The 24,201-nt window shown below is 41.5% G+C and overlaps 1 protein-coding gene across 1 annotated transcript in view; it reads left to right on the top strand.

Annotated features, from left to right (window-relative positions):
- The window catches only part of Sorcs3 (sortilin-related VPS10 domain containing receptor 3), a 634,818-nt gene that overhangs the window by 399,564 nt on the left and 211,053 nt on the right, over positions 1 to 24,201 (top strand). The window contains exon 5 of the mRNA NM_001106367.3: positions 22,737 to 22,810. Coding sequence (NP_001099837.2) covers positions 22,737 to 22,810 — 74 coding nt within the window. The remainder of the gene's footprint in view (positions 1 to 22,736; positions 22,811 to 24,201) is intronic.

A 24,201-nucleotide genomic window follows, 5' to 3' on the forward strand; every position in this document is an offset into this window, starting at 1 on the left:
CTTTCTCATTGCCCGTGTTGAGGACATTCTATCCTGCCACCATGCCACTGTTTTGTCTTCCTTCTATCCCATTGCTAGTCTTTTGGTTCTGCCTTTACTTGGCACTTGTAACTTCTTCGCAATTCTCAAGTGATCCTCCCTACCTCCTCTCCTTAAACTTCCTGCAGGGCTGATGATTAGACCCATCTTCAGAAGTCATTTCTAGTCTCACCCATCTCCCATGTGACTGAGCAGGAAGGAGCCTTCATTTCGTAAGGGGCATTCTGCCTTGTGATTCAGCACACCATTGCAGTCCAGAAGAACAAGATGTTGTTCTTTAGTTAAGGCAGTAAGTTAGTATGTGGTGTTCTCAGATAGACTCTGTCTCATGCTTCTCTCCGTGTTTTAGACATGTTGGAGTTGTATTCTTTCTCATCAACGTTTGGTGTTCTTCCCTTTTCCATCTCTTCTCTTCTTGTTTCAGTTTCACACTTGTGTCCTTCCATGACTGGTTGCCAGTCTTTCATGAAGCTTCCTTCAGTCACCCACAAAAACTTGGATTTAAAGTCATTTTTTTTAAATTTTGTAATAACGCCTGGGCCTGGAAAATTTATTCAGATAAAAATCGTATTACATTCACTTGTCTGTTTGCGTGTGCATGTCGTGGTGTATAGATAATTTGCGGGATTTGGCTCTCTTCTTCCACCAGGTTTGAACGAAGGTAGTCAGGCTTTGTAGCCTGAGCCTTTACCTTCCAAGCCGGTTTGTTGACTCAGAGGCTGGATAATTTACTCCTAACAGCAACTCATTGTCTTATAATTATGGTGGCTTTCAAGCGCAAGATGGAGGAAACTAGAGTTATAAGGGAATCTTGGTGCTTCATCCCATGATGGAAGGGAAAGAGAGAGAGAAAAGGAAGGTATAATGAAGGGGCAGGTTACAGAGAGAAGAGGAGAGGAGTAGACATGGGGTGAATTATCTTACCAATTGATCAGCTAATTTTTTCTGGGATGCTTTAGAATTCAAGCACTTTCTCTTCTTTTCCTACTTGAACTGTGACACATTCTAATTTCAATAATGACTGACTCTGATAACTCATAATTATGATAATGTTCTCTAGGATAGGTACTTTTGTGGGCTCACTTGACCCATCTATAAACATTCATTGGATAAAATTAAATCCATCTTCGTGGGTTTACCCCTGTAAGTATTACGAAGCTCACTTTTTCACATTGTCCACATTGCATTTCAGAGACAGCATTTAAGAAAGAGGAGTGTCAGGGAGATGTCTTATAAGCTAGTAGTTAGTCTCATAGTTACAAGCTTTTGGCAACAGAATCCAAGCAAAGGAGCACTTCTTCTCAAAAAAAATACCTAGAATTAATGTAAAAATTTATTACTCAGTGAAGGCAATTTGAAAAAGCTGCCTACCTTATAATTCTAACTCTGGAAAATCTTGGGACTGCATGACTTTGGATTTGATAAAAAGATCAATGGTCACTAGAGGTTTGTGGGGAGAAAAGATATATGTATGGAACACAGAGCTATACAATAATAACACTATTTTGTATCATAATATAGCACTACGCTCTTGTGGCTACACATTTGTTACAACCTGAATATTGTATAAGAGAGGAATGAAGGTTATACAAAGCATTGCATTTAGCTACTCATACTTCTCAGCATTGATTCATCAGTTATAATGGATGTATGACATTTATGCAAGATTTAATAGTTTTAGGAGTGATAAGAGAGTATGTTGAATTCTCTGTTTTATTAATGCAAGTGGTAAACTTTAAGTTGAACTCTATTATCCTTTGCAAAACTTTTGCAAATTATCCTTAATTTAATAATTGAAATAATATAAGCACATACTATGTCTATCAACAGTGATGAGTTCCAATGTTAGCAGCATGCCATTCTAGGATATACTGAGAGGGATCAGAGAAGGATATAGTATAAGTGTGTTTAAGTTGACTGGAAGCAAAGCAAGTCTAAATTGTCAACTCCTCTCCCAGACACCTGGTTCAAATATAGAACTTGTGATGCAACTTTTGGATCTATGTTTCCAAGGATCCATGAGAATCATTAAATCTATGGCAGGTAAGGCTCAAGGGCAGTCTTTGTTGTTGTTGGGTTTTTTTGTGTGTGTGTGTGTGTGTGTGTGTGTGTGTGTGTGTGTGTAAACGCCATGCATGTGTGTCCTTTTATGGAGTGTATTGGTCAACCTTGGTGTCCTTCCTTAGGCACTGTCCACCTTTTGGAGATACAGTCTTCCTGGTATCTAGGAGTCACTGGTTGCACTTGTTGGCTGGCTAGTGAAACCTTCCGTCTCCACCCACTCAGCTACAGAATTACATGCATGTATACCTTCCTTGCATTTTTATTTGGGACTGGGTATCAATTCAGGTCACAGAACTTGATAGACAAGCACTACCTACTTTTTCCAAGCCCTTGCAGCCTGGATTCTAGCAGGTTCCTGTGGAGGTTTCAATAGAAATGGTCCCCATAGACTCACATGTTTGAATGCTTGACCCATAGGGAGTGGTGCTATTAGGAGGTGTGGCCTTGTTGGAGTAGGTGTAGCCTTGTTGGAAGAAGTGTGTCACTATGGGGTTAGACTTTGAGGACATGCTCAAGCTAGGTCCAGTGTGGCTTACAGTCACTTCTGGTATGGATCAAGATGTAGAACTTTCAGCTCCCTCTTCCACACCCTGTCTGCCTATGTCCTGCCATACTTCTTGCTATGAAAATAATGGACTAAACCTCTGAAATATAAGTCAGCATCAAAGAACTCAAAGAAATATTTTCCTTTATAAAAGTTGCTATGACCAGAGTGTTTCTTCACACTAACTAAGACATCCTTCTTCTACCAACCAACCAAGGAGATGACCTCTATTCTCTATGTTCCCCACATTCCTGTGCAGACTCCTGATAAGAGAACTTAGCTATGGCCAAGGTAAATGACTCTCCCCAACTCTCCTATCTGGTGAAATGTTCACCAGTCTAAACTCCATAGCCTGAGAGTGAATTCAGAGCCAGTAGATAAATAAGTCTATTTATTTTCATTTCAGTTACTGGTTTCATTTTTTTATTACTGTGCATAAACAAGGATTGGAAGCAGAAGTGCATATGCAGATTTGTTTTTAATCTCCTAATTCCTGTATGCTGGCTGAAATTCCTGACATCATTTGGCCTATAGTACCAACTGCCTCTGAGCTTCCAGCAAGAAGAGCAGAGAGAGCTACTGCTGGTTAGAGAGGGCAGCACTGTGGTGGGGGCCAACTTTCTGAGTTAGCATGGCAGCTCTAGTCTTCCTCTTTTTGGCACTGATGGATTGACTCATTGTTTTTGGCAATGCAGCTCTTTCTGCCTGAGGCTGTGGGCAGAAAGCTGTTTGAGTCAGGCGCTCTGTACCGTGCCATCTTGGCAATTCTGTGTTTTCAGCAGTTTAGTCAATGCAAGGAGTAAGAGAAATTGTAATTGAGGCTGCTTGTCTATAAATCATGCCACAGAGAGTGAGCACGTCCAAATGTTGGGTCCAATAGAAACGGGTGTCCCTCGCCTGGGGATGGGGGAGAGGTGTTAGAAAATAGTCAGAGGCGTCTCTGTGGTTACTGAGCAGTGCCGTAAGGAGGCAATAGAAAGCAGATTCAAAGTTTCCAGGCCAAATTATGAAGTCTAGATGGGAGTCAGATGGAAGGGAGGTAAATAGCAAGAAATTATCAAACCAGAGAACCCAGTTGGCGAGGGAAGGGAAAGCTCCCAAGCAGAGCAGTTCCCATCCCTGACCCAGCCTCCCCTTTCCCCAGCCTAACTATTTTTATCCTGGTAATTTGTCTCTGTCCTGAAAACATTGTCAGCTTAGTATACTCAGTGCAATAATGTTACAAGTCAATGAAAAGCAAACAGACAACAACAACATAACAACAACAAGAGACAAGACAGAGGCAGGACTCATCCTCTCCCTGTGGTGCACTCTGCATATGTTAAATGCAGCCAAATAGAGTGTAACTCCCTGGCAGGGAACATTCAACACTGTGCTTGGATGACCCCACAGCTTCCTCCTGAACGTGTTTTGCACACTCTTCTGATCTTGTGTCCACAGGAGTAGTGAGCTGGGATTCCGAGTAGGCTTTGCTGTTCTCTGAGTGGAAAACATCAGGAGGAAAAGTGGCTGGGCCGGAGCTGCCTGAGGGGTCTTCAGAATCGATCTTATGAGCCTTCTCAACCACGAAGGACAAAGATTACATGGCTTGGGATGGAAGATTGGGCAGGGGAATGGAGAGACTTGGGTCTCTTGGCTCACCTATATTTTGTGGTTTCTGCTTTGTTGGCTGCTGTGTGGGGGGTGTGTAAAAACTGAAGTCTCTTCTCATTCTCCTAGAGAGCCTCTGGAGTTGAGTTTTCACTGCAGACAGTGTCTTGGGAGGTAGTGGGAAGCTATGTGCATGAGTGCTTGGACAACAGTGTCTATTTAGGGGTTCCTCAAGTGGAGTTTGCAGACACAGCATGCAATGCAATGGACCTTGTGCATAACACTCTTAGCTATTGCGGGGTCAAGGACCCTTGCTGTGTGAGCACAACACTTTTACAGGTTTTTGTTTTATAAAATGTTTTCTTTGTTTATTTCTCTCTTGGATTTCTAGAATTTTGTTTCCTGAAAATGTTCACCTTTAATAGCTACTTTGAAGATGGAAAGGACTGAGCCTCGTTTTCCACTTTTGACTCCGTCAGTACTGGGACCAGAGGGGGAAAGTACCATGACTTCAACAGAGGTGTCCCTCCAGAGGGCTATTTGTTTTTCTTGCTCAGACCTTGGAGGAATGTGTGCTTTGTTTGTGGGGGCGATTCCCTCGTGCAATGGCTTTTAGCCTTGCTGGCCTCTCTTGAAAAGAATAGCTCTAGGTGTCACTGTAAAAACAACAGGTGTATTCAGAGTGGAGCTACTCGGGTGGAAGGAAAATCTGTGACTCCTGGACCTCCCAATACTGGCTGCTCTTTGGGCAAGGGGATCACTTATGTGGTACTTAGAGTGTTGGTGGGTATTGACTACTCGCTTAGCTTTCTTTTTCTATGCCTGTTCTCCAAGGTTGTTCTGAGAACCCCTGAACTACCTAAGTTAACAACATTTGTGTTTCCAAATAGAGCACGACTAGAAATCAAAGGCTAGTCAAAGATATGAAAAGTTTTTTTAATTTCATTCCAGCATTTTTTTCGACACTTTTGGGCTTCAGAATAGTATCAACACTTCTTCCTTTAATAGCTACCTGTATCTTTGCCCCCAATCTCAAACAAAAGAGTTCAGACTCACCTTGGGAGACTGTTATGTTTCTTTCTCAGGACCCAGCAGAGCACACCTGGTTATTTATAAATACTGGTTGAGGCCTGACATTTCTTTGTAATTTCTAAGTAGCACATACAGGCATTCAGAAGAATATGTTACTGGACGCAACTTTGTGTATTTTATTTATTTTTAAAAATCTTCGTATGTGCCAGGCGTGTGAGAAAACCCAAGTGTCCCTCCTTGTCCTTACATTTTCGTTGGCTGCTGCACAGGGTGGCTGGCCCCTTAGCTTCTGCAGATTCTTCCATCTCTGCTCTGTATCCCATGGGAACACCAGGATTCCAGACTCATGCCTCTGTCTCGGTCTCTCTTTCGAAATCTCAACTCAGGTCTTCATGCTTGTGTAGCAAGTGCTTTATCCTCCGAGCTGGCTGCTTAGCCCGATACCTACAACTCTTTTTTTTTTTTTATTAACTTGAGTATTTCTTATTTACATTTTGATTGTTATTCCCTTTCCCAGTTTCTGGGCCAACATCTCCCTAACCCCTCCCCTTCCCCTTCTATATGGGTGTTCCCCTCCCCATCCTCCCCCCATTACCGCCGTCCCCCCAACAATCACATTCACTGGGGGTTCAGTCTTAGCAGGACCCAGGGCTTCCCCTTCCACTGGTGCTCTTACTAGGATACTCATTGCTGTCTATGAGGTTAGAGTCCAGGGTCAGTCCATGTATAGTCTTTGGGTAGTGGCTTAGTCCCTGGAAGCTCTGGTTGGTTGGCATTGTTGTTCATAAGGGGTCTCGAGCCCCTTCAAGCTCTTCCAGTCCTTTCTCTGATTCCTTCAACGGGGGTCCCGTTCTCAGTTCAGTGGTTTGCTGCTGGCATTTGCCTATGTATTTGCTGTATTCTGGCTGTGTCTCTCAGGAGAGGTCTGCATCCAGTTCCTGTCGGCCTGCACTTCTTTGCTTCATCCATCTTGTCTAATTGGGTGGCTGTATATGCATGGGCCACATGTGGGGCAGGCTCTGAATGGGTGTTCCTTCTGCCTCTGTTTTAATCTTTGCCTTCCTATTCCCTGCCAAGGGTATTCTTGTTCCCCTTTTGAAGAAGGAGTGAAGCATTCACATTTTGATCATCTGTCTTGAGTTTCGATGTGTTCTGTGCATCTAAGGTAATTAAAGCATTTGGGCTAATATCCACATATCAATGAGTGCATACCATGTGTGTTTTTCTGTGATTGGGTTACCTCACTCAGGATGATATTTTCCAGTTCCCTCCATTTGCCCATACCTGCAATTCTTAATGCCCACAGAGACTCTCCTTCCAGCTCAGAATTGAATTAGAACAACGATGCTTCTTTCTGCAGTCTTCAAACCTCCAATCCCTCCTTGGGTTGTCAGTTTCTATCAACTGTCTTCAGTATTACAGTCCTCCCTGCTTCCCTTGATAAGACATAGCCCAAGTGTGGTCAGTTCTCTCTTTTTCCCCGACTACTGTGTTAATGAGATCCAAACCTCCTAAGGTCCCATGACTCCCCTGTTTCCTCACACTTCATAGCTATTCTGTTATTTTGTCTTATTGGTGTTTTCTACAGTGCTTACAGTCCATCCCTGAATCTGTCTCAGGCCACATGTTGCACCCCTTCTTCCAGAATGCATGTAAGCATTGTTGTCCTTCTGAGCCCCACAGTTCCCTCACTTTCTGCTCTAAGAGAGCCATCACCAATCTTGGTATTTTTATCAGGATCATACAGTCTTCTCCCAAAATAGATTTCAGGAGATTTGGCCCTGAAGGATCCTGAGGTTCACTCTTGATTTTCTCTTAATTTATTTCCCTTCATGTCTCTTGCTAATGAGACAGGCTAGGCTGACTCCACGACAGGCTTCAAATTGGCAATTCAGGAGACCAGGCCTAAATCTCTGTTTCCAAGAATTGGGCAAGTCCAGGCCTCAGAAGCTACTGTGCCACCTGGCCTGAGGCAAGGACAATGGGTCAGCAACAGTTTCCAGCCCCCACACCCCAGCAATGGTTTTGGAATGTCCCTAGAGATAGAGCCAATGATCAAAATAGAGGTCCCCCCTCCCTCCCCGGAATTCCCCTGATGTGCTTTAAATTGGTCTTGTGAACTCACCTGGCCATCTTCATCTTGGAATGGGAGGTCCCAGCATGCTGAACTTCTGCAGAAAAAAATGCTCTTTGCTTTTGTATACTATCTGTATCTGGGGTATTATTCTTCCCTAATCATGGGTCCTTATATTGGAATCATGCTAGTCTGCACTGTTCCTTATATGCACCAGACACATGCTCACTCAGATCCCTTCCCTGTCGCGCTTGCCTTCTCCTGGATAGCATTTTTTACTCAGATGCTCATGTAACACCCATTCATTTCACTCAGTTTCTGTTTAGACATGACCTCTTCAGAGAAGTCTGCCCTGGCCACCTCAGCAAGAGCTCCCCTTTATGGTCTGTGACCTTATCCTGCTTTAGTAGTCACGGCTCTTCCTGCATGGCTTTCCATAGCTGATCCTCATTACTCATGGATCCTGTATTTGTCAATTTGCTGACTTGCTGAAACACCCTTGTAAAGCCCTGAAGTCGTGGGCATCCACAGACAGTGGAGAAAGTGTGGGGCACCTGATGTCCAGACTTTCCTTGCAGTTAATCTGCAAGTTAGTCTGCTTCCTTATCCCAGCTCCCTCTCATGCTACGAACACTAACCCCTCTGCAGTCTATTTGTGCCACATGGTCACGTGTTTCTGCTACTGGAAATGCCTTCATACTTAAAGTGATCCTCCGGCATAGTGCAGAGGGGCTGTGTGACGTTCCAAGGCATGTATAGCTCTGATGCACTTTGTGGGGAAAATGAGCACGCAACATAAGCTTTCCTGTAGCCTATAGTGCTCTTTGTCACAGGTTCAATGCTTGTGAATCAACAAAGAATATGAAGTAAGGCGTCTTCAAGCAGAAACACGCCTGAAACCAGGTCCTGCACTCTTTGATGAAACGTTGTCTCTAGAGACTCACAGAGGCTTACATCTGCATTTCCTTTAGAAGCAATGCATTTTTATATTACATCAGCACTCACACCACCTTCGCAAAGTCTGAGTACCAGAGCTGGCAGAAATCAACTGTGTCCGGATGTGTGGTGATGGCTATGAAAATATACAATTGCTTGTTGCCCATTTCTCTAATACCACGCCAATTTCATGAAACTCGGCATTAGGTCTGTGTCCCAGAAGGGTCAAATGTAGCCAAGAAATTCTTATGGAAAAGCTACAAAATAACAACTTCCCCTTTAAGGGATTTTCATTTCATTAGGCATTATGCTAATGAGCCAAGTTGTCCAGGAGGGATTACTGGTCTCATCCCCCTCCATATAGCTCAACAAAGCTCACAGAGTGCTTGGATTCAGAAACTCCAGGTGCCTATTCTGCAAATCCTGGTAGATGTAGTCTTTGAGTGCATAGTCCATGAACACAGAAAATTAGGTTTGAATCTGATGCCCTGCTCTCTTTGTATATTAGAATGAGTGGCTTGGTCTTCTCCCAAGATTTATTGTTTGTTCCATAAAATGAAGATAATTGGAGGTCTGCTGACCAGGACTGGGAGGGTTAAGTAAAGATGCTGTACTTCACTAGGCTGGCACCATGGCAACACATATGTTTTTCATAGTACTATGTGCGTTAGGAGCACAGTCTAGGAGATAAGTCAAAGGAATATGAAACCAAGCCAAGAAGCACTCAGGAGCCCTTAACCACCATTTAAGAGCATCACTAAAGAACAGTAGCTGACAAAAGGCTGGACAGCAACTAGTTTACATGCATTTGAATGGCCAGATGCTCGCCTTCACAACTCATCTCTATATGTAAGTGTCCGGAAGTCAATGTTTTCTCGTCAATGTTTACAAACCAATTCATGGGTCACATTACCCATCTTTGCTTTATGTTAACGACACTAAACCTTTCCTCTGTATTTCTGTCACCTGCAGGCTGGAAGAACACTTGTGCTCAGGTAGTCTACTCCCACAGTCTTGGTTTTATTTTTAATATTAATTAATTTATTTTATGGGCTCAAGGCATCCATCTTTCTAGAAATTTCAGGAGGCTCTGAGTTGAGAGCCAAGGACGAATCGTTAAAGTCTCAAACAGAAGAACCTCATAGCAGAGGCTGTCTTCCTGCCCTTGCCTCATTTTAGCATCCAGGGATCAAGCACCATTTGGGGACACCAAGATCTTACTAGGTCTCTGTGCTTATGCATAAAGCCGATCGGCGTTGCTTTTAGAGGGAAGCCTAATTAGCTGTGTAATAAATGAATTGTACTTTCAAGGAATATAGTCCAGCTGTTGTTCTTGATTTTAGCTGAGGCTGTGATTTTGCTGTCTCTGCATTCTGATGGTGGTAGTTGAACAGAGCGGTTTCAAGCGGAACAAACAGTCTGACTCTTTGGTCAAAACCCTCTGATAGACATGAGACATGTTTCTAGGACTGAGAGGTCTTCAGTTCGCAGTGAAGCCTTTGACTCAATGGTTCTCAACCTGTGAGTTTCGACCCTTTTGGGAGGGTGTCACATAACCCTTTTACTAGAGTCATCTAAGACCATCAGAAGGCTTAGATATTTGTACTACAATTTATAACAGTAGCAAACTAGAGTTATGAAATAGCAATGAGATAATTTTAAGGATGGGAGTCACCACAATGTGAGGAGTTAACTCTATTAAAGGGTTGCAGCATTAGGAAGGTTGAGAGCCAGTACTGTAGTGGGTCCTAAAATAAACATGTGACATTCTCATCCTTAAGAAGGTCAGATGTTTATCTGGACCTGGCCACCTGGGATGGTACCAGCTTGTTCAGAAATCTCTAAACTTCCTCAAGAATTTTCTGGAACGAGTTCTCCTAGTGTAACCTCTCAGCATTTGAGATTTTGTTATGTTGCAGACATCTAGGCTCTAGGTTTGACCCACTGAATTGGACTTTCTAGACTGTGACTGAGTTACACATGCTTATGAAGCACCTGGCATCTTCTACAGTCCAAGAGCTGCAGTTCTGAAGTCTGCCTTTTACTTTACTGACATGAGAAGACTTAGAAGTTCAGGCTTCTTCCAGGGCTTCAGTGATAGCTCATTTAGTCTAATGGCTGCCTCGCGAGTGTGTGAACCTGGGTTTGGTCTCCAGAACAGATGTGGAAAAGATGGACGTGATGGGATAGAATAGCACAGGCATGCTTATACTCTGAGACCTGGTGAGGTAGACCATGAACCCGGGCCAGTGACAGACTACCTCAACAAAGAACATCACGGTGGACAGCAATAACATGCAAGGTTGACCTTTGGCCTTTATAAGTATGTATACACATGAGCATGCATGTACACCCACGTACAAATGTGCCCCCACATGCTCACATGAACAGACACATAGCACACAGGTATAGAGTCTAACACAGAGGTCTCTCTCTCTCTCTCTCTCTCTCTCTCTCTCACACACACACACACACACACACAGACAGACAGACAGACAGACACACACACACACACAGACACAAATATCTCAAGGCAGCATATTGGGTTCATTGCACAAAGCTGTAAGGTTGGCTGGGAGATTTTTATCATCTCAGTTGGATTCTCTCTTTGATCTGGGTTCTCTTCTACCTGGTCTTTCCCTTCAGCCCAGTACTATAGGTGTGCTTACCTGGTGGTGATAAAACTTGTCCACTACTCTTACAGACTACACAGAGCTGGGACAGTGACTCCCAGCTCAGTCTGAAGCCAAAAACTAGGAGCAAAGGCAACTTAGACTCAGAGTGAGGAAATAATTCTAGCTCCCCCAGGGAGATGTTAAAAACCCCTTGACAAAGAAAGGACTTAGAGACAGGGAGGATAGGGGTTTTTAATTTCTACCCACAGGTGGCGTACAGTCTTGTTCCTTTGCACAACATTCAGGTTCCCTTACAAAACATCTTTCAGGAATGTTAGAGGACATCAGTGTGGGTACCTCCTGGGTTCTGCGCGGTTATTGCTCTTGGACTGAGAATCAAATGCTCACACACCTACCTGAAGGGACCAGCGAACTCATCAAGTTTAAACCTCATCTGACACTTTAATTTCCAGATAATATTGCCTTAATCAAAGTGTTCATCCGTCTTCTGCTCAAACGAATCACAAAACTCCCAGGAGACCCTGCTGGGATGGGAAGCAGCTCCTCCTGGCCGTGGAGAGATCTTATCATGTAATATTATTTCTTACATAAAGCCAACATTTGCTTCAATCTGAATGTCAGTTTTTGGTCTTATTTCTGCCATTTGATGCTGTGGGGAAGAAAGCTTGGCTACTGCCCAGCTCAACCACTTTACACATTCAAAATCCACTGAAAATCTCCTGACTGCTTGGTCAGTTTTCTGTCTCAGGCGTTTACAGTTTTCCTCTTAGGGTGAACCTCTGAGGTTTCTGTTTAGTTTCCTTTGTCAAAACCCCTCACTCATCGATATTGACAGGTAGGAGTGCTATGGGTGTCATATTTGGAATCAGATTTTCTGGAATTGTCCTTGGGAATCTTGACCAAATTTTTATCACCACAGAACTTTAGTTGCGCCCCATCAGGAAATATGGACAGAAAATAGCAACACGTGGAATATACTGTATCAGGTGAACTAGAGAACGTACACTGAAAGGTGGGCCTGGGACAAATCCCTCATGTTGTGATGCTGGGATGCAGGGGTGCAAGAGTGCAAGAGTGCAGGGTACAGGGTGCAGGGGTGCAGGGGTGCAGGGGTGCAGGGTACAGGGTGCAGGGGTGCAGGGATGCAGGGGTGCAGGGATGCAGGGGTGCAGGGATGCAGGGTGCAGGAGTTGAGGGATTCAGGAGAGCAGGGTACATAGGTACAGTTTGCAAGGTTGTCTCAGTCCTTGGTTTTGCCTCTGAAAAAGTGACTTTGAAATGCACACTATTTTTCTTATATTTAGGGATTCTAAAAAATATATACCACAACAGTTTAAAAAAAGAGAGACAAACAGACATGAATGTGAGAGAGGGCTCATGGGAGCAATTGGAGAGAAGAGGGGAGAAGGGAATTGTATTTTAACTTCAAAAAATAACTTAAAAATCAAAGAACTTTGCATTTTGAATGGATGTACATTCTCTGACACATTATTACTCCTAAAGTACTAAGCTGCGTTCAAGCCCATATTTCCACAGAGACTTGTGCTTCCTGAAGCAAGAACAGTAGAGTTTCCATTTCTTCTGAACTGAAGGATGGCTGTCAGTGTTTTGCTTCACATGGTGGTTTAAATTAAACATGTGAACCAAAGCTTACGTTCTTCTGAGCTCAAAATTCTGTAAGTGTAGACCTCTGAGAAGAAACAAAACAAAACAAAAAACAAAAACAAAAACCAAAGTTTGACCTTGGAGTAGAGTTTAAGCCAAATTGGACAGTGTCAGGGATTGGGAAAGTGGGCAGGAAAGCACGTGTTAACAATAGACAGTGAACTGAAGAGAAAGCCATTAAGGAGAGAGAAAACACAGGCAACAGGAGGGGAAGAGAGTTTGAGTCACACCAGTACAGTCAGCTCACCTCACTGAGAAACAAGCCTTTTTGCTCAAAAGGTATGGCTTGATATGAAACATTTCTGAATTGTAATATCTAAAAATGAATGGGCTCTGATTGCAGAAGGAAATGGTCAAGGGAATAGGGCCTTGGAGACAAAAGAATGGATTTCAGTAAATACTACATAAATTATTTACAAGATTGTCTTACATTGCTATTAGCCTAGAAAATACTCTTCAGCCTAAAGGAGGATGAAAGAAATTGTGAAAATGATTTGTAAATAGAGGTACTAGCTAAACTGGAGATACAATGTCAGCCATTGACAGCATACCCAAATGAAACATTATTCCTTCAAGGTTATATGAACTTGTTTTTCTTCTAACATCGTGCAACTAACAAAAAAGTCACCATAGTTAGAAAAGTGAACACTAAGCTGGAGTTGGGGCCCTGGATTTTGAATTCACTTCAAAAGCTTATTAGCTATGTCCATATGAAGGTCACTCATGCTCTCTGACTGTCTTGTTAGGGTTTCTATGGCTGTGATGAAACTCAATGACGGAAAAGCAGGTTGGGGAGGAAAGGGTTTGTTCATCCTATACTTCCACATTGCTGCTCATCACCAAAGGACATCAGGACAGAAACCTGAACAGGGCAGGAACCTGGAGGCAGGAGCTGATGCAGACGCCGTGGAGGGATGCTGTTTACTGGCTTGCTTCCTCATGGCTTGCTCAGACTGCTTTCTTATAAAACTCAGGACTACCAGCCTAGGAAATGTCATCACCTACAATGGGCAGGACCCTCCCTCGTTGATCACTAACTGAGAAAATGCCTCATAGCTGGACCTTGTGGAGTCACTTCCTGAACTGACGTTCCTTCTTCTCTAATGACTCTAGCTTGTGTCAAGGTGACACAAAACCAGCCAGTACACTGACTTAGACCATCTGTATATCAAAGCACCTGTCTGGACCATCTCTGCAGCCTCTTTTAGTTGTTAAAATTGATGGTTCTCTGGTCTTAAATGACTATTCAGTGGGATTTAACTTCTGGGGCAATTTGGAGACCTCAGGATCTTAGATGGTGTTTTTCTCTTCTAGTACCTTTCACTATACCTAAGAGAGATAGTTTGAAGCATTCAGATTGCCTCCAGATATGATAGCAAGTTCCTAGTTGTTTATCTGCCATTCTTCCTCTAAGTCATCATGAAAAATGTTCCTCTGTGAGTGAAGAGCTGGAATAGGTATGTCATATGCGTAGAATAATTTTCTAGATGATCCAGGTCACTTGAAGATCTGTGAAGGACCATTGTCATTAACCCTAAGCACATACATGTCTTAGAAAAGACTGCAAGACATAAGCCTATTGCCCCTTTCAAACAGTTCAAGGTCAAATGTCAGATTTGTTAAGGGAACACTTTGGGGGCTAGGTATGGGTTGATAAAGAGCTGTAAGAAGTCTTCACTCTGAAATTGTTTGCTTTATTTGTAGATATCCTGACTCCCCAACCCCAGCCCCAAATTCTTTCATAGGTAAATCTTATTAAGTTTTCCCTAAAAGCATTTATTTCCTTGACTTCAGGATTGCAGTTTGCTTTTTCGGGTTCCTGATGGATAAGTCCTTACCTGCTTACGTCTCTGCCCTTCCCCTTCTGTACATTTTAACGGTGACATCTCCTTCCTTCCCTCTTGAGTTGTGTAGACCATCTTCCTTGGATCTCTTTCCGTCTCAGCCTTATCTTCAGTGAGCTCTGGCCCTTGGTGATCTGGGCCAAGTGAACTGTATTCTTGTGGAGGGTGACATCATGCTTCTGTTTTATTTCCAGCGTCTCTCGTAATGAGATATTTCATCTTGGTTATCTACAAGGAGGAGGTAGAACTTACTCTTCAGACCCAATCCTACTCTCATCCACGATGCCTGGGCTCTGAGCCATCACAGAGGGCAAAGCTGAGCATGGCTTCTGGTGCTGCATGAGACTCTGTGCTTCACTTAACTGCTGACGCATCTCTCTTCCTGCCTAGATTTTTACTTTCTAGGGGTACAGACATGTGTCACTCATGAGAGTCATCGCATATAGAATCGGATGGCTTTGAGCTGTGAACACACTAGGTGATTTGATAATGATGAATAGATGGTTGAGTAAAATGCTCTCAGTTCACTGACTACAGGTAGTAATTTAATTCACTTCCAAATTTCTCAGTTAGCTCAGTGAATGATTCCAGTGTTAGAGAACAGCATACACTAATTAAATGGAATGCGTTTTACAATCTAAAGACTTAGAAACTTGATAAAAGGAACTTTGTGGAGGAGATTCTCAAACAAAATATGAAATAGTTAATATTTCATGAGAGATATATAAACTATTACTTTTTATATAAAATTTTTATGTACTTTTTTTATAAAATTGAAATTGATTGATAATTGCTTATTCCAACCATGCTTTTTGAGGAAAGTAAATGGGGACAATGACACTGGTGGCCCTGAGGCAGCATCTACCCATCTGCGTCAAATCACATCTTATTTCTGAATTACATTAGACATTTGAATTTTTTGCCAAGATGGTTATTAAAATGAAGATTTCACAGAAAAATCCGAGTTTTTGGCCTCCCTTGAAACAAGATAAAACCTAATGACACTCAATCGGCTTCTGATGAGCTGAAGGGCAGATAAGTCCGGTGTTAGATGGAGCCTCTCTCCCTGTGGGCTCCCTGCCTGTCACCAGCCTTGTGCGCAATGCCTTCTGCTGAGTGTCACCGCATTTACCCCTGGAAGTCAAGAGGAAAGAGAATCCATTTTTGCCTTTTGCCTCTATCAAAAGCAGGGAAATAGAAGACAGTCTTAGAGGGCCAAGAGTTTGAATATAAACGAGAAAATCTTTCTCTTGAGTAAGAGTCTCTGTGTTAAGTGCCAGCGCGATGAGCTTGTTTCTAACAAGTACAGATAGCAATGCTGTCCTCACACAGTCCTCATGCACTGCACTACGCCGTTCAGGGTCTTTGAGTCCTGCATCTTCAAGTGAATGCAAGACTCTTGAAGGCAGACAGTTTTTGTCCATTTTATTTACAGATGTCTCCCCAAAACCAAATGTAATGAGTAGCTCTTAATGGAGGCATGATTTATATTTGTTAAAAGAATGATTGAAGGAATCAATCAGAGGGAAATGTAAAAGAACAATCCCTAGGGGTAGAAATCTTCAAGAAGGAAAGAAAAACATTGCCTGCTTCTGAGTGGTGGGGCTAAGCGAACACCATATGCCTCTTTTAGATAGGTGTATTCATAGGAAAAAATGTCTCTCAAGGGTTGGGGAAGAAGGCTGTAATCTATTCTCTGGAACTTGAAGGAGTGTCGGATGGACTTTGTCCTCTGTCACAGTGAAGCCAGAGATTCTTTAGAGACTGTTGGAGGCTCCATACAGAGATGCACTTGGAAAAAAGTCTCTAAAACGGTCCTGAATTCTCTTTGTTGTCTTGCAACCATTGCCACAGTCCCTGCAGCCACACATTGCTCGGCTAAGCCCTTCTACACTCACCTTTCTGCCTTCAGAGAAAATGGCAGAGACTGCTTTCTTCAGAGTAGGAAATGTGGTGTGTGTGTGTGTGTGTGTGTGTGTGTGTGTGTGTGTGTGTGTGTGTGTGTGTGTGTATGGAATCAGTGATCTTTTGCACACTAGGGAATCTCTACCACTGAGTTACACACCTCGCCTGCTTATTTTATTTCAGAGATGGTATTTTTCATAAGTGACCTAAATTCCTTGGATTCTTATGGGCATTTAAACATCAGGTCTAGACTTCCTATAAGTGAGAATGTCTATGTAGACACTTTCCAATACGTCCTTTCCTTCTTAGTTGGATCTAGATGGTGTGAAGGGAAGCTGATCTGAACACCAAATTCTCCTCTAAAAGATGTATCCTCTTACCCTTTCTGACTGTATTTGTTATATTTACATGATTACTATGATCCCTAATTATTAGAAAATATCTTTTGGGTTCGGGTTCTCTAAAAAATGCATGGGGCAGAGAAATGTAGGCAAATAGTATGTTTTTCACTCACAGGGACATTGATCTTACTCTGAAGTAGAGTTTGTCCATATAATTAGTACCTCCATCGAAATAAAGGGTGGCGGAGACATGCGTCAAGACCTACAATCACGCTCTTCTTCCAGATGCCTCCTCCCTTGTATGTAGTACCTACAGTACTTTCCTTGAACGGAGACCACAGAATACCACATGCCACTATATTTGAACAACAGAAAGTTATTGTCTCATATCTCTGGAGGGTAAAATTCTAAAACCAATATTTTGATAGAGTTCCAATGCCTTCCAAACCTTTGGAGGATACCGTCTCTGCTTTCCTAGGGGAGGGGTTTGTCAGCCACTAGAGGCAGTACCTGGCTTGCAGCGGCCTCCCTCTGATTGGCTGTCTTCCAGTGACAATCATCTCCAACCCAGTGTTTTTCCATTGTCCTCTGTCTCTTACTGTCTTTCCTCATCTGAAGACGCCAGTCTCATAGATTAGGGTCCACCTAATGATCTAAGTTTTACCTCATTGCATCTGCAAAGATCTGATTTCTACATAAAATAACCTTTTTAGACACTGGGAATAGAGCCCTTCATCATGTCTCTGTGTCATCTCACAGTGATGCCTGATGCTTTTAATGCTCTTGCATTATTTTATTGAACTTAAATTTCAGGTATAACCTGTTGCTCTCCCTACAGAATATTCTATTGATTAAATTGCCACTTTAGTCCATGAGCACTCAGATGCCTTTCTCTGGCAGGCTGATGTAATTAGGGAGCTAATAACTGAATCAATAAGGACAAGTACTTGTTCTTCTGTATTTTCAGCTGTTGTGATGACTCATTCTGAAGTGTGTGTGTGTGTGTGTGTGTGTGTGTGTGTATGTTGTTGTTGTTGTTGTTGCTGCTGTGTTAGGAAAACAGAGAGAATGAGATATATATATATATAAATATATATACATATATATACATACACACACACACACACACACACACACATATATATATATATATGTATATATATATATATATATGTATCAAAGATAGGGAAAGGAGAAAATCTGTTTAGTTCCCGGGTGATGTTGTCTGGGAATGATGTCATTGTTAGAGGGGCACTTGAAGCAGAATACAGAGCAAAAATATGACTTCATGTATGTAGCACTTTGCAGAAACAAGTCTGATTTAAGGATGTTTAATATTTCCAAAACACTTTGTGTTTTAATGTTGCATGAAGAACACTGAGACCCTGAGTTGAAACCATATAGGCTATATAAATATCCTATGAACTGGTCCATTGTTTATCCAAGTAAGAACGTACCACCATGCATGGAAATTTATGTGAAATGCAATTTTTTGGGAGGTATCCTATTATTTTGTCTAATTGTAGTTACCTCATTAAAATAAAAGTGATTTTAATTCTTGTCCTTTCAAGAATAAAAATATAGTAATGTGTCCATTATAATAAAAATCTTTTCATACAAAATATCTAGAGAATGTACTTACATTACTGCTGATGTAAAATATCCATTCTACTGTAAACAAGTAACTGAAAGTGATATAAATGTTTAAATTACACACACATAGTCACAAACATCCCACACACATAGTCACACACATATACATACACGTACACAAACAATTCATTATCCTATAATTTCGAAATGAGCATTGCTAATATTTTGGCTTATTTCTTCCAGCATATTTCATATTTTAATAGTTAAGGCAACATCTTTTATTCTTTTGTGTTTGAACAGCATATCATGAATGTTTTCATAACATTAACATTCTTCTTTACACTTCCTTTTGCAAAATCACCATTTTATCTCCTTTTGAATGTTACAGTGTAATTATAAAAGTCATTTGGGTTCATAATAATTTTTAAAGTGTAGATGATATAACGACAAAAATTCTAGTTTTCCATAATTTGTCAGAGTCTGCAATGACATACATTTCAGGGTGATATAATTATATGTAATTCTATCTTCCATCAGCCATCATTGTTTTTCATCATTGTAACCCTAGCTCTTAGCTCAGTGCTGACGGTATAAGAGTTCCTTTCCATGCTTTCTCTGAATAAATGAGTAAGTGCATGAATGATTAAATGGAGACGAACAAGTCTGTGAATGAAGAGGCTACAAAGACCTAGCTCATGGTCGAATAAAAATACATTTCAGGCTCAGCAACTCACTTTACATTGAGCCAGAAGGTAGCTGAGCTTGGCTCCTTAATGAAGGCGAGCCTGTTCTTTCTATTCATCCAAATCTGCCCATGGGCAGAAAATTCAATTTAATTTTTTCCTCATCAGTTAAGTTGAAGAGCTGAGAAAGCAAAACCAGAAACAATGGAGGAAGGCAATACTGCTTATCCTTTCTGTGGTAGGAAGATCATGTGATGAGAGGAGCTATGCTTCTCTACAGAATGGTCTCTGGCAAGCATGATCCTTCCAACATGACCCTACATGGTAGAAGGATTGATAACCTCCCCAAAGGGTAGCAACTACAGCATGCCAGTGTGAGCCTCTTGGGTTCTGCCTTGCTTAAAGACATGGCACAGTCCTCTCTATACCTTGGCTAGATTCTAGCCTGACGGGTTGAGCTACATGCATATGGAATTCGGGAGCCTCCTACATTTAAATGGGAAATGTGCATCTTCAGTCTGAGCATCAGGCCCTTCCATAACTGCATGGGAAGGAAAATAAGTTGTTTCTTGAAGACTTACTTAGAAAAGTCAATTCTTGCAATAAAGTATATTGATAACTTCTTCCCAATTACTGGTCTGGTCCATCTCATTTCCAGCTATTAGATACTGCAGAGAAACAAGTAGAAATAGATAGATATAGACAAATTGATGAAAAGGTAGGCCAGGAGATAGGTGGGTGGAATAACTCAATCTCCATTTAGCCAGCAGTAGGCATCATGTCCTTTCTCCAATCTAAGAATGCTTCTATAAGCCAGAGTCAGGATATTAGTCATTTTGGTCCTTGTGTTCTTATTTTCTCTTCTACTTCATAAATCTGTGTCCAACTTCTTACCTATTCCTGCTAGATGCCTCTAAAGGACCAGCTAAAGATTTAGATTTGTTTATTCTTGAAATCTCATTGTCTACTTCTGCCATTTCTGCTTCTGTCAGTACTTCAGGTCTCTTTATCTTTCCACCCCTACCCCGTGTGTGTGCGTGTGTGTGTGTGTGTGTGTTTGTGTGTGTGTGTGTGTGTGTGTGTGTGTGCATGTGTGCATGTGTGCAAGTGTGTGCATGCATGTTCCTGTTATTTCAATATCATTTTCCCATATCACAGGACATATGACATATCCACACATAATCACATGACACATGGCATATCCACACATATTCTCAGAAGAGTTAATATTTTTCCTTCTAAAGAATTAGATGTGAAGGACAGGAAATCCACAAAGTCCACACAATCTCATTGACTTAAAGAATCTTAAGCTGGCCTCAAAGCACAGTCAAGAGCAGATGGCCTCCGGAGACCAAAGGGTAAGGGTACAGGAAAACTGGCTAAAAGGAAGAGTTACCTGCGTGGGAAAGTCCTTTCTAGTGACTTGTTTCCCAGAATAGTGATGTGATCAATGCATTGCCAGTTGTACCAGTTCTAGAAAGGTAGAGTTTAAGTGTTTTAACATTACAAGTGGTAACTATGGTGATATAATGGGTTTATTGAGCATCATTCGATCATTTCACAACCTAAACATACATGAAAGTGTCCCATTGCAAATATATAATGCATATAATAATTACTTTTCAGTAAAAATAATAAGATTTTCTGTTGAATGTCACCTAAGTTAACAGTTTAAAGTCAGTAGTGCTTTATGCTCTAAATTGATACGGAAAGGATAATAGGAGCTGTGGGTACCAGTTCTGCCTATTTTTCCCTATATAGAGAATTGGAGAGATAAGAATTACTGCAAAGTCATGGAGAGAGAGAGCACAATTTGCATACATACGTGAGAACCACTGTAGAGTTGGCGAGGGATGGCAGAGACTTGAGATCCGTTAAACTGGCGAGTCACCCTGGCTTTGTGTGACATTGCTACAGTCACCTTCAGCATCAAATACTGATGCCTTCAGATGTATAATGGAACTCATATCATACACCCAGCTTCTTATGTAATATTTTGAAAACCAAAGTACATTACCAGTAGTATGTGTACAGAAGTAACTAATTCTGCCAGTAGAAAATTATAATTTTTCATGATGCCACTTTTCAATAAATATCAACTTGATAAAGCATAAAAGCATAAATTGGACAAGTTATTTTCCTGAACGCCATAAATATTTTTAGCTTATCCTAAGTGATGTGAAATAGTGAACTTGCAACATAGTCACATGACCTGAGAGGAGGCTCTGGAGAGTACAGCCACACAGGTGATAGCTGGTGGGGCTGCTCTTCGGGGATGTTACTGTGCACGCTTCTATTCCTGCGTGTTAAGGGCCACCGGCTTCACTGTTGGATTCCTCTGATTTCCCCGCCAGTAGAATTTTGTGTGCAAAACTCACCAAATACGGTACAACGATCATGACAGACTAGATGCAAAATTCTTGGGAGAGTTGTGGTTGTCATTAGAAAATTTAAGTCCTGGATCTTTCAACCCAAATTCAACTTTTTCAAGACTGAGTTTCAGAAAATAGGACTTGTCTGTGAAGTTCCAGTCAGCCTAAAGCCACCCTCTCTCTCTCACACACACAGGTGACTAAAGCATGGAAATGCTACCCTTGTGACACAGGACTTTTCAGAAGAAGAAGAAGCATGCCAACGATTAGTAGCATGAGGCAGATAGGAAATGCAGTGGTAGAATCGTGAATGGAATGACCGTATCTGTTTTGATGGATCAGAGAACGGTCATGATTAGGGTTTGATATTGGTAATCACTACTTCACTTTTATCTAAGCTACATGAGCCTGGTATGTTTGAAAGCACAACATGGTAGAATTATTAATTCCATTTCTATTACTATTCATTGTCATAAAGAATCAGTCTTTGTGCTTTAATTTTCTTGAAAATTCTTTTTGATGTTTTTCCAAAGCCCTGGAGATCACGTTTTTTTTTTTTTTCCCACAAGTTGCTGTATAGTATGATTTGCCTGTTTCTGTTTTTAAATTAATCAATGAGTATTTCACAGACACTTTGTATGTAATCAAGGGATATAAATACAACAAAAGGAGGTAAATCTGGAAAATATAGGATACTTACCTTGTGATACATGTCAAGTAAAAATAAGAAATGGAAAAGAAGAGAGATGTATAGGCTGAAATAATTGCAAAGTTTTAATTTATTTGTTTGTTTGGTATGTGGAGGAGGCTACATTTGTGATTGTAATGCTTGGAACAGGGGAATTTTCATAGGGTTATTCCTGCCATCTTGCCAAGGCATGGGGTTATCAACATTGGCATTTCTGATGGCATTAGAGAGTTCCATTTCACAGTGCCTATATTATGTAAATCATAGGCAAGGCAGTCAAAGAATATAACATGTTACATGTAACATTAGCTTAGATAGTAACCGATGGACATTTTTACACACATGAACCTTTTCACTGGGCACAAAATATGACTGTTACATGTTGCCACATTCTTCAGGGTGAGACCTGATTGTGAGAATGGATTGATTGTTTTAGTGCAAAAATTTATGAACTGCCCCTGACGTTTTAGCTATGCAGAATTTGTGATAGCCGTCATAAAAATATTTATACTCAGATCAAAAGCACTAGTCAATGATCAAGTGAATCAAGGAGGCAGAATATATGATTCTTGCATTTTTATCTGAGCAAATCTGGTGTCTACTTGGCTGGTTCTCTGGTCCTGTGATTGGATGGGGGGATGGGAGGTGGACACCTGTGTCATTCACCTGCATTGCTCTCGTTCTTGGCCCTCATCTCACTCAGCATATTCCTTGCTTCACTGTCTTTCAGCTTTATAGCTCCATGGACTTCGGCAGGCGATGGCAACTCATGCATGAGCGCATCACGCCCAACAGGTTTTACTGGTAAGTACCTTTTGTGTACTTTACACCTCTTGAACAAAGGTAAAAATGAGACAGTGGAGTGGCTGGAACCATTCCGGGCCCCTGCAGCTGTGTGACACAAGTGCCTTTGAGCTCTTTGCTACTCATGGAGAAGTTCATGGACTAGCACCGTGGGCTTGTTAGGAGAGCAGGATCTGAGGCCCTGGCACGAGTTATGGAATTGGAACATGAGTCCTTGGCACTTCTTGTGTACAGCAGCTTCGCGAAGCACTGAGCTGGTGGAGACTTGTCACCAGGTGCTCTTAGATATAGCACCAAGCTCTCCTCGTTTTGGAACGGTACATATTTTATGGACCTGGCTACAGAGCACTGTTTCCAAAAGGCATCCTCCAAAAAAAACAACTTCTACCAATTTTTTCTCTTTTCATAGGAATTTCTGTGGTCAAGAAACTTTAGGTTACAACTGTTCAATTTTAAATTTCAGCCTTGCGATCTGTGTTAAGATAGTGAAGACTCTGAAGAAGCATGCCAACCCTGAAGCTAATACAGAATCTCCTCTTATGTAACCTTGGATAAAAATACCTTAGAACTCTCTCCACGGGGCAGATACTGTAAAATACTGCTGTTAGTGAATTCGTGTTTTGAACAGGAGATTAGCCCTTCTGTCTAATCAGAAAGAGTTTTTATTAGGTAATGTTCCTTTAATCATGCATACTCTTTTACCATATTAAAGCAAATTCAGTGTCCATTTGTCTTACACAGTTCCCTGTAATCATGAGATTCTTCGATCCTGCTTACTTCAGCAGAAGTAATAGATAAGGAAATAGGAACGAGAAAGGCTAGAGCAACATATATAATACATTAAATCATATGCTTAATTAAAAGCAAAAACATAATTAAAGCACTTGAAAGTAATATCTATTTACCACTTATTCCAAACATCTTCCAATTTCCCTGAAGAAGTCATGTCCTTGTCATGTGTACCCCACGCAACATCTAGATAAGTTGGAGGTTTGGGGATGATGCTGACAACTACTTTGGACATGTACACAGTCACACTAACAAAACTGCAAATGAACAGTTCCCCTTTGCATCCAAAAAACTATCTCCAGAATTAAAAACAATAGTTGCCCATGCATACAATGGCAGCCCACCAAGTCCTACTGTGCACAGTTCAGTGGTGATAGAAGAGAGAAATAAATTGTTCTTGATACCACACCTGGCCTATCCTTACTGTTTTTGCCTTTTGCAGACCAAGAGTTATTTCATCTGTTAACTCTTATTACAACTATTATTTGGTCTGACTGTGGAACTATTAATCTTCTGTAGTAGACTCAGACAGAAAAAGGAAATATTTGTTCCTCTGATACTCTAGCATTATAATGTACCTTTGCTCAATGGAAATGGACCAA

Source organism: Rattus norvegicus, chromosome 1 (assembly GCF_036323735.1).
Source record: "Rattus norvegicus strain BN/NHsdMcwi chromosome 1, GRCr8, whole genome shotgun sequence".
NCBI lineage: Eukaryota > Metazoa > Chordata > Mammalia > Rodentia > Muridae > Rattus > Rattus norvegicus.